Source organism: Oryctolagus cuniculus, chromosome 17, assembly GCF_051225735.1.
Source record: "Oryctolagus cuniculus isolate XC-2025 breed Fujian yellow rabbit chromosome 17, ASM5122573v1, whole genome shotgun sequence".
NCBI lineage: Eukaryota > Metazoa > Chordata > Mammalia > Lagomorpha > Leporidae > Oryctolagus > Oryctolagus cuniculus.
Window position 1 is genome coordinate 16,101,573 of NC_142883.1, and position 17,891 is coordinate 16,119,463.

At 40.4% G+C, this 17,891-nt stretch overlaps 1 protein-coding gene across 1 annotated transcript in view; it reads right to left on the bottom strand.

Moving 5' to 3' along the window:
- The window catches only part of EFCAB3 (EF-hand calcium binding domain 3), a 60,559-nt gene that overhangs the window by 16,376 nt on the left and 26,292 nt on the right, over positions 1-17,891 (bottom strand). Inside the window, exons 12-16 of the mRNA XM_051825081.3 lie at positions 17,751-17,841; positions 14,880-14,956; positions 9,923-10,066; positions 7,743-7,814; positions 5,646-5,766 (exon numbers count right to left, since the gene is read on the bottom strand). Of these exons, the coding sequence (XP_051681041.3) occupies positions 5,646-5,766; positions 7,743-7,814; positions 9,923-10,066; positions 14,880-14,956; positions 17,751-17,841 (505 nt within the window). The remainder of the gene's footprint in view (positions 1-5,645; positions 5,767-7,742; positions 7,815-9,922; positions 10,067-14,879; positions 14,957-17,750; positions 17,842-17,891) is intronic.

The following is a 17,891-nucleotide window of genomic DNA, read 5'->3' on the forward strand; positions in this document are numbered from 1 at the left end:
AGAGCCAGAGAGAGAGAGAGAGATCCTCCATCCACTGCTATATTCCCCAGATGGCCACAATGGCCAGGACTGGGCCAGGCTGAAGGAAGGTGCCAGGAGCTTCTTCTGGGTCTCCCACATGAGTGCAAGGGCCCAAGAACTTGGGCCATCTTCTGGTGCTTTCCCAGGCACATTAGCAGGGAGCTAGATTGGAAGTAGAGCAGCCGGGACTCGAACTGGTGTACAAATGGGATGCCGGTGCTGCAGGCAGCGGCTTTACCTATTAGAGGTCCAACTCCAAGATCAACCCTTTAGCTTCTACATAGAAATGAAAACAGGCAGTATTTGTCTTTCTGTACCTGACTTGTTTCAATCAGCATAATGTCCTCCAGTTCAAACCATGTTGTTACAAATGACAGGATTTCATTATTTTTTATGGATGAATAATATTCCATTGTGGAAATAAACCATATTTCCATTATCCATTGATTTGTTGATGGACACCTATGTTGATTGTATACCTGGGCTGCATTAGGAATCGGAGGTAATTACCTCTTATTTCTTTTCCTTTGGATATATACCTACTTTGGATCATATAGTCCTTCTATTTCTAGTATTCTTGCATACTGTTTTCCATTTGACTGTACTAATTTACATTCCCATCAAGTGTATGTCCCTTTTCTCATCTTTGCCAGCATTCATTGTTTAATTATGTTTGAATGGCAGATTGAGAGAGAGAGAGAGAGAGGCAGACAGGGATATCTCCCATCCTCTGGTTCACTATACAAATGCCTGCAACAACCAGGGCTGGGCGAGGCTGAAGCCAGGAGTTAGGAACTCTATCCTGGACTCCCGCATGAGTGGCAGGAACCTAAATACTTGGGATCATCTGCTGCTGCTTCCCAGGCACATTGGCAGGAAGCTGGATTAGAAATGGAGGCAGCACTCAATCCTAGGAACTCTGACGTGTGATGTGTGAGTCCCAAGCAGCAACTTAACACATTGTGCCACAACACTCTCATTGTGGTTTTGATTTATATTTCCCTGATGATTAGTGGTGTTGAATATTTTTTCATATATATGTGATTGTTTATACTTTTTTTTGAGAAATATTTATTCAGATAATTTCCCCATTAAATTTTTTTCATTTATTTGAGAGGAAGAGAGAGAAAGAAAGAAGGGGGAGATACATAGACAGAGAGATAGTGCTGCCATCTGCTGGTTTACTCCCCAGGTGTCACAAAAGATGGGTTGTGTGGGGCTGAGCTGGGAGCTGGGTCTTCCACATGGGTGCCAGGAAACCACTTACCCGAGGAATCACTGCTGCATCCCAGGAAACGCATTAGCTGGAAGCTGGAGTCAGGAGCTAAGTTTGGGCATTGAATCCACTCTATACAGTTTTCTGTTCCAGGATGCAGGCATCTTCACCAGTCTTTAATTTCTAGCTTGAATGTCTACCCCCATTTACTCATTTTTTAAATGAATTATTTCTTTTTTGATGAGTTTTTGAGTTATTTTGGGTATTAATCCTTTGTCAGATGATATCTTCTATTTCATTTTTTTTTAGTAGTTTTTATGGTTGTTTCTTTATTCTGTTGATTTCTTCCTTTGCACTGCACAAACTTTTCAGTTTGATGTAATCCCATTTGTCCATTTTTGCTTTTGTTGCCTATGCTTTTGGGGTCTTATCCAAAAAATCATCGCCTACACTTATGTCTTAAAGTGTTTCCTATATATTTTTTCTCATTGTTTCATATATTTTGTTTAATTATTTAATACATTTTAAAAAATATTTATTTACTTATTTGAAAGGCAGAGTTACAGAGAGGCAGAGGCAGAGGGAGAGAGAGAGGTCTTCCATCTGATGGTTCACTTACAAGATGGCTGCAAGGGTTGGAGCTGGGCCAATTTGAAGCCAGGAGCCAGGAGCTTCTTCTGGGTCTCACGTGGGTGCAGGGGCCCAAGGACTTGGGCCATCTTCCACTGCCCTCCCACGCCACATCAGAGAGCTGGATTGGAAGTGGAACAGCCAGGACTCGAACTGGTGCCCATATGGGATGCTGGCTCTGCAGGTGGCAGCTTCATCCACTATGCCACGGCAGGCGGCCCTCTTTGATCCATTTTATGTTGATTTTTTGTATAATGTGAGAGACAGGGATCAAGTCTCAGTCTTTTCTATATGGATGTCCAGTTTTCCCAGCACCATTTATTGAAGAGGCTATCCTTTCTCCAATGTGTGTTTTTGGCAGCTTTGTCGAGAATCAGTTAGCTGAAAATGTGTAGATTTATCTCTGAGATCTCCATCATGTTTTACTGGTCTGTGTTTCTATTTTTATGTCAGTACCAATACAGTTTAGGTTACTAAGGCTTGGTATTGGGATGCTTCCAATTTTGTTTTTTGCTGTACTCAGTTGCTTTGTGGTTCTGTGGTTCTTTATGGATTTTAGGATTATTTTTCTAGTTATGTGAGGAATGTAATGAGTTTTAATGGGGCTTGCATTAAATCTACAAATTGCTTCAGGTGGTACGGACATTCTAACATTAATTCTTTCAATCCATGGATATGTGAGGTCTTTCCATTCTTTGTGTCTTCTCCAATTAATTTCATCAGTGATTTTCATTGTGGAGATCTTTTATTTCCTTGGTTAAATTTATTCCTTTTAATTTTTTGTAGCTATTGTCAGTGGGACTGCTTTTGTGATTTGTTTCTCAATAAGTCCATTATTGATGTATAAAATGCTACCAATTTTTGTATGTTGGTTTTGTATCCTGCACCATTACTGAATTTATCAGTTCTAGTAGTCTTTGGGTGGAGTCTTTCTGCAAAGGGGGACAATCTGACTTCCTCCCTTCCTATGTCTTTTATTTCCTCTTTCCCAATTGCTCTAATACTTTCAGTACTCTATTGGAGTGATGAGAGCGGATATCCTTGTCTTGTTACAGATCTTATCTATTTAAAAGATTTCTTTCTTTCTTTATTTGAAAAGCAGAATGACAGGGTGGGGAGAGAGGGAAATTGAGATCAGAAAGAAGAAGGGAGAGAGAGAGGGAGGGAGAGGAGGAGAAGGGGAGGGGGAAGGAGAGGGAGACTATCTCCCACTTGCTGGTTCAATCCTTAAATGGCTACAATGGCCAGGACCTGGCTAGGCCAAAGCCAGGAGTCTGGAATTCCCCGTGGGTCTCCCCATATGGGTAGCATGGGCCCAAGTATTTGAGCTATTTTCTGCTGCTTTTCCAGGTTCATTAGCCAGGAGCTGGACCAGAAGTAGAGCAGCCAGGACTTGAACTGGCAGTTTGATATGGGGGATGTCTGCATACTAGTGGTGGCTTAACTCACTGAGGTTCTAGTTCATAAAGAAAATGCTTTCAGCTGTTCCCCCTTCAGTATGATGCTGGCTGTGGGTTTACAATATGAAAAATTTATTACATTGAGATTTTCCTGTATAACTCATTTGTTCAGGGATTTGTCATGAAGGGATTTTGAATTTTATCAAGTGCTTTTTCTGCATCTTTTTTGACATTATGATTTTTATTCTTCATTTTGTTGGATATTGGTAATGTTGATAATATGTTGATGTGATATGTTATGTGTATTCATTTGTGTATGTTGAACCATTGTTGGATCCCTAGGATAAATTCTACTTGATCATGATGAATGATCTTTTTGATGTGCTGTTGGTATCCCTTTGCTAGTATTCATTCTGTTGATGATTTTTCTGTCTATGTTCATCATGGATATTGGTTTATAGTTTGTTTTTGTTTTGTCCTTGTTTTGTTTTGGTATCAGAGTAATGCTGGCCTTGAAGAATGAGCTTGGAAGAGTTCCTTTCCTTCCGATTTTTTTTTTTTTTGAAGAATTGGTGTAAGTTCTTACTTAAAAGTTTGGAAAAGATTGGCAATGAAGCCATCTGGTCTTGGGCTTTTCTTTGGGAGACTTTTGACTACTAATTCAATCTTACTACTCACTGTTGGTCTGTTCAGGTTTTCCATGTTTGCCTAGTTCAATTTTGGTAGGTTAAGTGTGCCCAGAAATTTATCCATTTCTTTTAGGTTTTTCTTTTTTTTTTTTTTTTCTGGGGGTAACTTTAATTTTTTCTTCTGTGGTAGGTTTTTCATACACCTGCTCATAGCAGTCTTTGCTGACAGTCACATTGCCTCCTTTTTCATGTCTGATTTTACTTACTTGTACCCTTTCTGTTTTTCTTGATTAGTCTAGCTAAAGGTTTGTTAATTTATCTTTTCAAAAGGCCTTGAGTTGTATGGGGTAAGGGACAGAGATCAATCGTTCTTCTGAATATGGATATCTGATTTTCCCAGCACCATTTATTGAATAGACTGTTTTTTTCTCCACTGTGTGTTCTTGGTGCCTTTGTTGAGAATTCGTTAGATGTAGGTGCATGGCTTTATTTCTGGGCTTTCTATTCTATTCTATTTGTTTATGTGTCTGTTTTTATGTCAGTAACATGATGCATCAAGGATCTTTTAACTGTGTATTAGTATTTTTTTTTCTCTTAAGCTAGTGAATTTTCCTAATATCATATATCATTCCCACAATTGTCATTCAAAGTGGCTAGTATTCTCTTCAAATGAGTAAATTGAGGTTAAGAAGTAAGCCGTGTGCTAAAACTAACTGTGTATTAAAAGCAGGTATTTAAATAATTGTCTTTCAATTAGAATGAAAAGTAGAATTTTCTATACTCTCTGTTCTATATCTGACAGAGAAATTTGATAGAATAAAGATACTACTACTGAGGGGCAGAAGAATATTTTTATATTGTTCTTGATATTCTATAATTTTAGGTCTAAGTAGGATATAAGAAGGCTTATACATTAACAATTAACATTAACATCAGCAATGATAACATTTGTCTGATTTATTTAATACAATGATAAATATAACTTGCAGACTTTTATTTTTAGTGCTATTTGCTGGAGTAAATGAACATAATTGTGTGAGAGAACGTTTCCTCATCCTTTATTCTCAAGTCTAATTCTGGCTCTGCTCAACCCAAATGCTATTTTTGGAGGTCCCGACTTGCTGTACTTCGTCTCAAGAGTGAGAGGACTCTTTTTTTTTTTTTTTTTTTTTTGACAGGCAGAGTGGACAGTGAGAGAGAGAGACAGAGAGAGAGAAAGGTCTTCCTTTGCCGTTGGATCACCCTCCAATGGCCGCCGCTGCAGCCGGCGCACCGCGCTGATCCGATGGCAGGAGCCAGGATCCAGGTGCTTTTCCTGGTCTCCCATGGGGTGCAGGGCCCAAGCACCTGGGCCATCCGTGAGAGGACTCTTGAGAGTGGCTGATAGCTCAGTGTGAATGAGATTCTTGTATTCCAAACTGGATTTCCAACCCACCCAAAGTCATCCCTAGAAAAGTCTTTTTCTGCTGGGATTCTTTGGCCTGGGGCAGAAGAAACTTTATGGACTACCATAGACCCCCAGTGGGACCCTGAAATGATCTGAAGTCAGCCTTGCAATTTCCGAGCTGGGCAGGACAGTGGTGTCCTGAGTTTCGCTCAGATACCTTCTTTGTTTTGGACCAGAGCCTGTGGAGTAGCTGTTACTCCAGAGAGAGTACTCCACAGAGAGTAACAGCCGTGTTACTGCCATGTTACAATCCTCATACTTCTTCTGATAAGGCCATTTTTGCTTCTGTCCTTGCCACTTACCTTACTATTTCCATTATAGCCTTTCGCGGTAGGGCTGAGGTCTCTACAAGCTTTGATAGGATTTCAAACAATAGGATCCCTGGGTTGCCAGCAAAATCTGAACAGATTCCCTTTTCCGGAACTAGAGACGTTAAAAAAAAAAAAAAAAAAAAAGAGATTTCAAAACGTGTTCTGAACAAATTGTCTATCACAAAAGTAATAAACTGACAGTTTTTTTCCCCGAGTATTTTTAATAATATCAAGTCACAGCCTCACAGCCTAGTGATACAGTAAAGCATTAAAAATCTGTTCTACTTGGTAGAAAGGTCATTTTGATTGCTGAGTAGACAGAATAATCATGGAATAATTAAAATAAAATGAAAAATACTTCTAGCTCAATTACTTCTGTAAACATAACAAGAAACTGTTAGGAAGGATTATAGTCTTGCTCTTCTATCTAGGCAATGGAATTGTTGATAAGCATATCTGAGGTGTGTAGGTAGTGCCCATTTACTATTGCAGTACCTGTAGGCAGTAACTTTTTGGCCTAAGGATGGCTCATATCTTATGAGTAGGTTTTCCAAATGGTATATAGTAATGAAGTAGGCAGGCATACAGGTTAAAATTGTTAAATTTGTGAACTGGAAGACCACGCCTTTGCCGTGCTCCTGTGTGACCTCATTCCCCTACCTGGCCACACCTGGGTGCCCACCAGCCAATCAGGTTAACCACTCCCCTTTGGAAGTGGGTTATAAAATTAAGTAACCACCTTTATGGAGATTTCTTTATATGCTTAGCATTTTAGTGCTCAGAATAATTTTTGGTGACTTTCATCATTTTATGTTGTAAATCTGATTTCAAGTATTTATATCAATTCTTTACTCATTAGTCCCTAGCCACAAATACTTCCTGTACTACAATAATTATTTTAACAGCTTCAACATTGTAGTAAATTTTAAGACTTCAAAGAAACAGCTACTCATATACCCCCGCTCTCTTGCTCTGATATTTAGATAGATAGGACTGATTATATGTAATATATTACATATGATCATATACAGATATAAATATCATTTATGCAATTCATTATATGAATATCCTGGCCTCTTGCTAGGAAGGGGGCTTGCTGTAGCCCTGCGCCTCCAGGGCACATGGCCTTTGGGCCATGTGCTCTAGGCTTCCTGGCCTAGATGCTCATCCAGGTGGCTGGTTCCTGGTGCTTGGTATGAACCCCTATTCACCTCTCTCCCCTAAATAAGCTCTCACTCTCCTATGCATCTTTCTCACTAAATAAAAGTTTAAAACGTACCATGCTGCCTTGTTTATCTGTGCCAGTATTTAGAATTCTCTAAATATTAGGCAAGAACCCTCTTGGGCTTATTAATATCGGGGATTTAGTAATAAGCCCATGGTGAATCGTAAGGCACCCCAAATTCCGGTAGCGCATGTGGCACCCTAGATAGCATTTCTAGGGAACTTTAAGGGGCCACATTTCAGTGTAAATTTTAGGGGGTCATCTCCGATTTCAGTAAGAGTATTTGGGATTTAGAAGGTATTTACCCTAGAGTAACAGATTTTCCTGTTAAACTCATAAACAAATCTTGAGCGTACCAGCAATATTGCAAGTATACCTGCCTATTATCTATTACCTTGCCCAAGAGTGCGGTAACCTCTGGCAGACTCTCAGCACTGAGGAGAGAGGCTTCACCAGGGTGAGGAAGCTCCATACCCCAAATTTGCATGAGAAACAGCATTTTTGTTTTCCCCAAAACAAAACATTCCTTTTGTAAAAGGAATGCCTCCCAAAGTGGAGCATGCAGTTGGTGAACAATTCAGGCACTATGGAAGATGCACTCCTTGAGTGTTCTCTGAGGCCAGAGGGCAGTGTCTTCCGTAGGAGGCCTTTAGGTAATGCCAGTGCCTGCTTGAGGTTTTTAAGTTAAAATTCCAAAACCATCAATTTGCTTCTAAATATTGTTTTGGAGGAGCAGTACAAAAGTAAACCACACCCCAAACTACACTTTCCTGATTTGTCTCCTGACTGGGTTCCTGAGTAATGTTAATTTACTATGTAGCTACCCAACTGCCTGCCATCCATTCAGTAAGACCTCTACTTACCTACAGCTTTGAAGAAGCGGTTCTTATCTGTTAGCACTTTTACGAAGTCTGAGAAGTTCACCTTCCCATCTCCTATAACAGAAATCTAAGGTTCAGAACAAGGCTAAGATATATTTTAATTATCACAACAGATATTGACATAAAGATTGAAATACTCCAGACCATTTAAAACCAGATCATTGTAGGGCTGGAGCTGTGTTTAAGGTTAGCACCGGTTTTCTTCTTTTTTAAAAATTTTATTTAACAGGAGTGGGAGTGTGGTACAGTGGTTAAGTCACCACGGGTCACCCATATCCCCATATCAGAGTATCTGGTTCAAGTCCTGGCTTGCCTGCTTTGGATCCAGCTTCTTGCTAATGTGTACCCTGGGAGGCAGCAGGTAATGAGTCAAATGTTTGCGTCCTTGCCACCTATATGGGGACCTGGATTGACTTGAAGGCATCTGGCTTCAGCTTGGCCCAGTCCTGCCTGTTGTAGGCATTCAGGGAGTGAACCAATAGATGGAAGATCTCTATTTTTCTGCCTTTCAAATGGAATGCCAGTAAATTTTTAAAAAGTTGAAAAAAGTTCACAGAATTAAAAATATGCTAAAAAATAAAAAATATCAACAAAAGATTTCTGGTTTTTAAAAATTCAATATTGAGCCGGCGCCATGGCTTAATAGGCTAATCCTCTGCCTTGCGGCGCCGGCACACCGGGTTCTAGTCCGGACGGGGTGCTGGATTCTGTCCCGGTTGCCCCTCTTCCAGGCCAGCTCTCTGCTGTGGCCCGGGAGTGCAGTGGAGGATGGCCCAAGTGCTTGGGCCCTGCACCCCATGGGAGACCAGGAGAAGCACCTGGCTCCTGCCTTCAGATCAGTGCGATGCGCTGGCCGCGGCGGCCATTGGAGGGTGAACCAACAGTAAAGGAAGACCTTTCTCTCTTTCTCTCTCTCTCACTGTCCACTCTGCCTGTCAAAAAAAAAAAAAAAAAAAAAAAAATTCAATACTGGTGGGCCCTAAAGATGCAATGAAGATTTGTACTGTTATGAATCAAACAGAAACATAGAGCTTAGATTTTCTTACACTAAGAAAATGTGTCAAATAGAAAAAGAAAACACAAACAAAAAATAATAAGAAAATAAAATGTGTGATTTTTGAAGTTGTTAATGCTTTTGTATCTGTTATTTCAAAATGCCCTCCAAAATATAATCTGAATTTCATATTGAAACAAGACAATCACTCTTAGCTTCCACATAGGATTTTTCAAAGAATAGTGCATTTTAAAAAATATTTTATTTATTTATTTGAGATGCAGAGTTAGAGAGAGAGAGAGAAAGAGAGAGAGAGAAACAGTCTTCCATCCATTGGTTCACTCATCAAATGGCTGCAATGGTCAGAGGTGGGCCAATATGAAGCCAGGAGCCAGGAGCTTCTTTTGGGTCTCTCCACATAGGTGCAGAGGTCCAGGCACTTGGGCAATCCTTCACTGCTTTCCCAGGCCATAAGCAGAGAGTTGGATTAGAAGAGGAGCAGCCAGGACAAGAACAGGCACCCATATGGGATGTTGACACTGCAAGCAGAGGCTTATCCTACTACATCACAGCACTGGACCCAGAATAGTGCATTTTATAACTATAATTTGATTTATGACTTATACACATAACTCTCATTGATATTCTTAAGGAGAAACAGTCCCCCTTATCTATGGAGGATATGTTCCAAGACTCCAGTGGTTACCCAATACCTGATAGTACTGAACTCTACATTTGCTATGTTTTATAATATTCTATCATACATACCTATGATAAATTTTAATTCATAAATTAGGGACATTAAGAGATTAGCTGATAAAATATAACAATTATAATAATGTATTGTGAGAAAAGGTATGTGAATATGGTCTCTCTTCAAAGAGTAAAGACAAATACTAACATTTTCAGATCACAGGTAATTGAAACCATGGTAATGGGGACTACTACATACTCTTTCAGCAAATAAATGAATGTATTTCTCATGTTTATGTAGTTACAGGGGGATGGAAACATTTGGGGAGTGAAACAACAGAAGGAAGGTCTCTGTTGGTCTGTCTCTGTCTTTCAAATAAAATTTTATACACACACACATACACATGGTCAGTGACACAAAATATGTATTCACAAAAATCTCATGAGAAAAATAACAAGAAGTCAAAATACTCACCATCAATATCAGCACATTTTAATTCATTGTAGACTTCATGCTTGGTTAGATTCATTCCCAACTTAGCTAAAGTACACATCATTCCATGTAAATCAATACAGCCAGTTTTATCCTTGTTGAAGAAGTTGTAGGCATGTTGGAAGGCTGGGTATAGAAGGATTATGTTAGTAAGTACAATTATTCAAGAAGAAATATATATATTGTCAATGGGACTAGCATAGACAATACAGTTGGCTAGAGATCATGTTCCGGAAAAATGTTGAGAGAAAAATGAAGAGTTAACAGACATTTCTTATAAAGGATAGTGTCCTTCCCTGGTATTTGAACTGATTAGTAGAAAACCAAATGTGGTAGGCGGGTGGTCTTCCAAAGAAGCCCATACCTTACATCCTTGGAACCTGTGAATATGCTACAAAAGGAACATTAGACACAATTATGATAGATTATACTGAATTATGAGTGGAACAGTCTGATTACATGATCTCTTACAAACCGAGATGCAAGAGAGGTACAGCAGACGAAGTCAGGGAGATTCAGAGCATGAGAAGGACTTGACCTACCACTGCTGGATTGAAGATGAAGGGGCAACATGGTGATGTGGAAAGCAGCAACTCTAAGGGGCTGAGAGAGGCTCCCAGCTGATGGACAGCAAGAGAACTGGGACCTCAGACCTACAACTGCAAGGGACAGAATTCTACCAAAAATATAAATGGCATGGGAAGCAGATTCTTTTTTCAGAGTCCCCAAATAAGAGCCTATATTGGTCAACACCTTAATTTTGGCCCCATAAGACCTGAGAAAAGAAACCAGCTGAGCCTAACTGGACTTCTGACCTGTAGAACTGTGGACTAGTAAGTTTGTGTTGTTCTAAGATGTTAAATCTGTGATCATTTGTTAGAGTAGCAACATAAATTTGACACAAATTATATGTATGTGTGTGAATGTTTTGTATAGACCCAATGCTTTTTCAGAGAAATACTCAAGATATTCTAAAATTAGTGAATTAAGAAATAAGCACAGATAAAGTATATCCCAAAAGATACAAGAATAAAACTTATTTCTTACCACATTCAAGTGTTAGCATTTCTATGTACAAAAGTGGCTAATCCTGTGGAGATAATGGTAGTTATCCTATCATATTACCTATGTGTGAAAAGGTAACGTTTTCCTCTTAATAAAAGATAGGCATATCTAAGACCAGAACCAAATCACCTCTAATTTGTTTCTATGAGTATGCTTTAAAAAGTTTGTGGAAAAGTGGAATCAAAAGCTAAGTTTATTTTGGTTCAAAATATTTGAAATCCATGTATAAAGTTTTTATAATACAAATTTTCCATGAACTTTCCAAAAGCTCCTAATATTTTCCCCAGTATTTCTTTTTATTTTTAAAAATTTTTTTATTACTTTTTTATTTTTATTTTATTATTATTTTTGACAGGCAGAGTTAGACAGAGAGGGAGAACAGAGAAAAAGGTCTTCCTTTTCCATTGGTTCACTCCCCAAATGGCCGCTACAGCTGGCGTGCTGTGGCCATTGCGCTGCGCCCATCCGAAGTCAGAGGCCAGGTACTTCTCCTGGTCTCCCATGCGGGTGCAGGGCCCAAGGACCTGGGCCATCCTCCACTGCACTCCTGGGCCACAGCAGAGAGCTGGACTGGAAGAGGAGCAACTGGGACAGAATCCGGCGCCCCAACCGGGACTAGAACCCAGGGTGCCGGCGCCACAGGTGGAGGATTAGCCAAGTGAGCCACGGCACTGTCCTCCCTGTCGCTCCCCCTCTTCGTGGAGGAACGACACAGGACCCTGCGCTGTTCTTTCGTCTGCTCGGCCCTCCCCGGGTTTGCTGCTGGTTCTTCCCGGGTTGGCTACTATCCCTTCCACCTCCGTGGAAGGGCAGTTCCCCCTGGCCACATTCCCCACTTCCGCAGGGGAGCGGCACACCGCCGGCCGGTTCTCTCGGGGGCTGCACGGGTGTTCCTTCAGCTAGATGTTCCCCATAGATGTTCCCTGGTGCATGCCGTCTCTCTCCTCCTTTATAGTCCTCCTCCGCCAATCCTAACTCGGCTGCCCACACGCCGAGTACGCTGCTCTCCTCCAATCAATAGCAAGTCCTACAGTTTATTAGTTGAACTGGAGGCAGCTGTGCGGAAGCTGTTTACTTCTCTCCCAGCGCCATATTGTGGGAGAGCAGATGCATAGAATAAGTCTTAATTCCAGTAACTCAGTCCAGTCCGGGCTGCTCCCCACACTCCCCAGTATTTCTATCATGTTAGTAGGCATTCATTCATCCTTCATTCATGCAACTTAACCAGCAAATATTTATTTCATGCTTTTTTATGTGCCAGAGGCTGTTCTAAGTGCTTAGGATACATTAGTTCACTAAATAAACAAAGATATCTACCCTCAAATAAATGTGGTATGTGCTATAAAAATATAAAGAAGTCATGCTGGGTAGGGGGATTGGAAAGAAAGACAAATACTCATAGAATTCTTACAGACTCCCATCTTTATATCTACCTCCCTACCAGCATCTGTACCCACGTCTTCTGCCTTCCTCCTGTTGCACAAATGAACTTCACACTAGAGATAATCCCTCCATTATGCATTGGAGCCCATCTTTTCTCTCACATTCAAAGAAGTTACCAAGAAAGGGTATCCTTATTTCTAACACTAATAGTTTTTCAATGTTATATTGGTGCTATTTTCATACAAAGGTACTCTTATTTCTTCCTCAAAAAATATATATTATGATCTGATTTCTCCCTTTATCTACCACTATTTTGGTCATTTGTCTTTTCTTCATATTAAAATTCCACCATTTATTTCTAGCAGTATGGACTTGGGATGATTTATACTTTAGGTTATGATTCAAACCTTTATTATTCTTTTTTAAAGATTATTTATTTGAAAGGCAGAGTGACAGAGAAAGAGAGAGAGAATCTTCCATTTTCTAGTTCATTCCCCAAATGGCCACAACAGCCATGGCTGGGCCAGGCTGAAGCCAGGAGCCAAGAACTCCATGCAGGTCTCCCACACAGGTGGCGGGGCTCAAGCACTTGGGCCATCTTCCACAGCTTTCCCAGGTGCATTAGCAGGGAGCTGGACGGGAAGTGGAATAGATGGACTGGAGTTGGCACTCCAATATGGGTTGCCAGTATTGCAGGCAGTGGCTTAATCCACTGTGGCATACCTGTTTTCTTATTTCTCTTTTGTTTAAATTGTTCAAGAAACTGGTAGAAGGCAGATTATGTAGGCACAGATACTGGCAGGGAGAGAATGAGTTAGGAGGTGGGAGTCCATGGGAATTGATTGCTTCAGTTGTTTTCAAGGAAGTAGGAAGCACAGCCATCAACTGAGAGTGAGGATGGGAGATGTTGGGGGATTTTGAGGCATTCATTAAACAGTTACTAATGAAAAAATGAATTTCATAGGAAAGTTGTGAGGATTAAGCACTAGAGTGACCACAATATCTAGTTTCTACATTTGAGGCTCTGACATCTGGGGCTATGTTGACCTTAGAGGGACCATCTCCCCGAGGACTAGTCAGTTCCTAGAGATGGAAAAAACAAAACAACAACAAAAGACTAGCTGTGAGTCTTATGCAAACCCAACAATCTAGAGCTTATAGCCCCCAAATACTTGCTGTCTTGGACTCTTACACCCTGGGCCACTATTGGCCTCTTCTAATAATCCAGGGCCAGGTTTTAGACAACTAGGAATATCCCCTGGAGCCCAGGGCTCACTGAAATCATACAGACTAGCTGATACTAAACCTGTCTGTCCATTTCTTTCTGTGAAAACCATACTAAAGGCTGTTTTCCACATTCTGTGCCCAACCCCTAACCCTTGACCCCATGTCTGACCCTGGTATGTCTTCATGTGGCTCTGTGAATAGTGTGCTGTGCTTCCTGATTCTTAGGGGTCTGACAGTATAACAATCTTCCTTCATGACAGACACTTCTGTGTCTGCCTGTCTTACCACATCTGATTAAAAGAAATACCTTAAAATAAATATCACCTTATATTAAGGCATTTTAGAAAGCTTAAAATTTTCTTAAAACCATCAACTGTTATTCTTAAGGATTCCTCTCAGTTTTACAATTAGGAAAGCAAAGCTGATCTTGACCATTCTTTACATTTTCGCAACCATCTTTCCTAGCAATAAAGGATAATCTGATTGTTCTCCTATGTTAATTTTTCAATTGGTTCCTAATTTGGAGAGGTGAAGCTTTAGCTTCTGCAGAATTCAAACACAGCCGTGCTTGACTTCACTCAGCCTTTCCAGTGCATAAGGCCTTCCCTTCTTCCAGACTTAAGACTCTGTGCCTTCTGCCTGGAACACTGTGCTCTTTGCCTGACACACCCCTGCTCACCATTCAGCTTTCTCTGGGACTCTCCTCTGCTCCAAAGCCCAGATAGGACACTTTCCTTTATGCTCCCACAACACTCTATGCTTCTTCTATCATAGCTTGCGTCACATTTCATTTACATGACTCACTCAATAAATTCATGGTTTAACTATCTTCTCTCTTCTTGTCAGGATGATGTCCGATGTATTGTGTTGCTCACTTATAGGACACTGTTGCCTTTAAATATTTATTTTAAGTTAGCTCATTTTGTTATTAGAATTTTTTTCTCTGAGAAATCCTGGAATATTAGTTGTGTTTGTACTGTTTCATTACTTGACTCATAGTTGACCTTGCTTTTATTCTTTTCCATACCCACAAGTTCTTTTTAGAATAAAATATTTAGTCAGTACTGTAAGTTCTAGAGAGACGCCCATTTGAAAGCAATCCCCTCTCATTTCACAACATTTTTTCCTCCCTCTTTTTCCACTCTCTTAAATGACAAGGGTAGTGTAGATAACCCTTGAAATTCCAGATCTCTTTTAGAGAAGAGAGGATCAGATCTATCAAGGGGCATTGTTTGTGCTTTAACTTTGAGATGATTCTCATTACCTTCCACTTGTGAAGGGCTCAACTTCTTCTCTTTGTGTTGTGATTGGCATTGAAGAGATTCTGGAAAATCTTTATACCTGAGAAGAGACAGGAAAAGACTTAGATCACACACACCACAAACACATGAAACCAGCAAATATCAGTCCTGTTCATCAGTTTTTGTTGACTGGGATGACTGTAAACATCACAACATACCCAGAGGCACATTACATATCTGTTCCTGTCACTACCAATGGCTAGAGTATAGACAAGTAGAACATGTTGGCCACTGAGGACCACCTCTGCCTATACTTGCCATTATCCTTAGCTCCCTTAATAAATTCTGATTTCCCCCATTTTGCAAAACAGGAAACCAGGGCTCAAAGGGACTAAATAATTTGTCCCAAGTCACTCAAGTAATAAATGGAAGACCTGGGATTCAAACCCAGGTTTGTCTGAATCCAAAGCTAAAGGCTAAATTTGTCTGATTTCTGGTGTTAGAAACATATTATTTCACATATTTAAAAGTTTATTACTTTTATATATTTGAAAAACAGAGTGAAGAGAGAGGGAGAAGGAGAAAGGGAGAGAGAGAGAGAGAGAGAGAGGGAGAGAGAGGGAGAGAGAATCTTCCATCCATTGGTTCACTCCCCAAGTGACCCCAACAGCTGTGGCTGGACCAGGCTGGAGCCAGGAATCCCATCCAAGTCACCCATGTAGGTGGCAGGGACTCAAATACTTTGCCATCACCTGCTGAGCCATCACCTGCTGCTTCCCATGATGTACATTATCAGGAAGCTGGAATCAGAAGTGGAGTTGGGACTCAAACCCATGTATTCCAATATGGGATGTAGGTACCCCAAGTAGCATCTGAACTGCCGTGTCAAAGGCTTCTCTTGTCTCTTCTTTGTCACCTACTTGAACTTCTGAAAACTCAAGTTTGCCTTTACTCTGATAAGTTATCTTATATTTGTTATAGTTCTAAATATACACAAATATCTTTTGCTTGATGTAAAAGATGCATTAGGTGGGGAAATATGTTGTTCTCAAGAAGCAAGAGGAAAGTACAAGGCCAAGTGGTGTCAAGTTTTTATTGATTACATCAAAAAAAGATATTGCACAATTTCAAACCTTTACTTGGATTGAACATTGGAGAAACTAATTTTATAATGTTTCAAAGAATTGAAGAATCTTAGATTTGTAATGAACTCAGTCAACCTCTCATCAAATGTAAGATTTTCCTAAAGATATGGTATTATGTGGTCTTTGCATGACTACTTTCAGTGATAAGGAACTCTGCTTCAAAAGACAGCTCGACAGGGGTGGGGGACATCTGGCCTGTGGGCCATAGAAGGCTGGAGAAGTTACTTGATTTGACTCTGCCCTGGTGACCACAGGTAGGACTCAAAATTCAATAAATCAATAGCAGGCTAGTTTTTAAACTGATCATTTCACATGGCCCACAAATGATTCTATAAATATCCAAATGGCCCTTGACAGCAAAAAGATTCTACAGTCTACAGGGTAGGGAAATGTGACATCAAGGGTTTGATTGTTATAAGATCATCTTGTCCATTTCTTTCTTAGGAAAAGTCTGTAGGGGCCGGTGCTGTGGTATAGCAGGTAAAGTCGCTGCATGCAGTGCTGGCATCCCATATGGGCACCGGTTCGAGTCCCAACAGCTTCACTTCCAATCTAGTTCTCTGCTATGGCCTGGGAAAGCAGTAGAAGATGGCCTAGATCCTTGGCCCCGTACCCTCGTGGAAGACCTGGAAGAAGCTCCTGGCTCCTGGCTTCAGATCAGTGCATCTCCGGCCTTTGTGGCCAATAGGGGAGTGACCCAGTGGATGGAAGACCTCTCTTTCTCTTCCTCTCCTTCTCTCTTTGTGTAACTCTGACTTTCAAATCAATAAATAAATCTTAAAAAAAAATTAAAAAGTCTGTAATATATTTCTTTAGCTGTGGCATACCCAAGTTCACTAGGAAAAGTACCTTCAAACTGGAAAGGGAAATGGACAATTGTGGGGGAGGAGACACTTGTGGGCCCTCACTTTCCGTCCTTAGTAGGTTTATTGGAAGTGGTTTTTGCTGAGAAAAAACCATTGCTAATGACACAGGCAAATTTCCCTCCCCAATTTTAGCCCATGGTTGGTCATGGTTGACTTACCAGATTTCACTTGATTGGTCATATTTAACGTATTTAACTATTCTTTGTATTTCGACTTGCTTAGGGGCTTAGATCTTCCTTATGATCTTATTCTCCTTTAAATTGGCACTCAAAATCTATACAACTGGTAACTCCTTGAGTATTAAAGGATATTCCGCACCCTAACACAAAAACAGCCTCTCGTTTGGGAGAACAGGAAGAACTGTTTCTCCAGTCAAAAGGCTGATCTTGGGGCAAGTATTTGGCCTTGTGCTTATAATGCCAGTTGACACCAGAGTCCCATATCAGAGTCCTGGGTTTGATTCTTGGCTTTGGCTGCTGACTCCAGCTTCCTGGTAATGCAGACCCCGGGAGGCAGCAGGGATGGCTCAAGTGATTGCGTTTCTGCCCTCCTTATGCAAGACCTGGCTTGAGTTCCCAGCTTCTGGCTTTAGTTTTGGTCTGGTTGTGGCTATTGCAGATACAGGAAGAGTGAACTAGCAGGAGATTCATTCATTCTCTCTCTCTCTCTCTCTCTCAATAAATTAATTTAAAGTTAAAAAAAGAAAATATATTTTCAAAATTTATCCTTGTTTTAATAACAAATCTATCTCAATTCAGAATATCTTCAGAACAGACATTTGAAGAACATTCTAACTTGTCTCTTCATAGCCTTCGTAGGTATTAAATATGTTCATAACCTTAATAACTCTTCATCATAATGCATTAATAAATTTATTACCTACCTCTTGCTGGGGGAGAGAGGTACTTTTGTTAGAGGATTCAGCTTGAATTTTGATTTAAGTTCCGAAATTTCCATGTGGTCAGTGACTCTGTCTGGAATTCAGAAGATATCATTAAAGATCAACTCACAAATTGATTCCTTT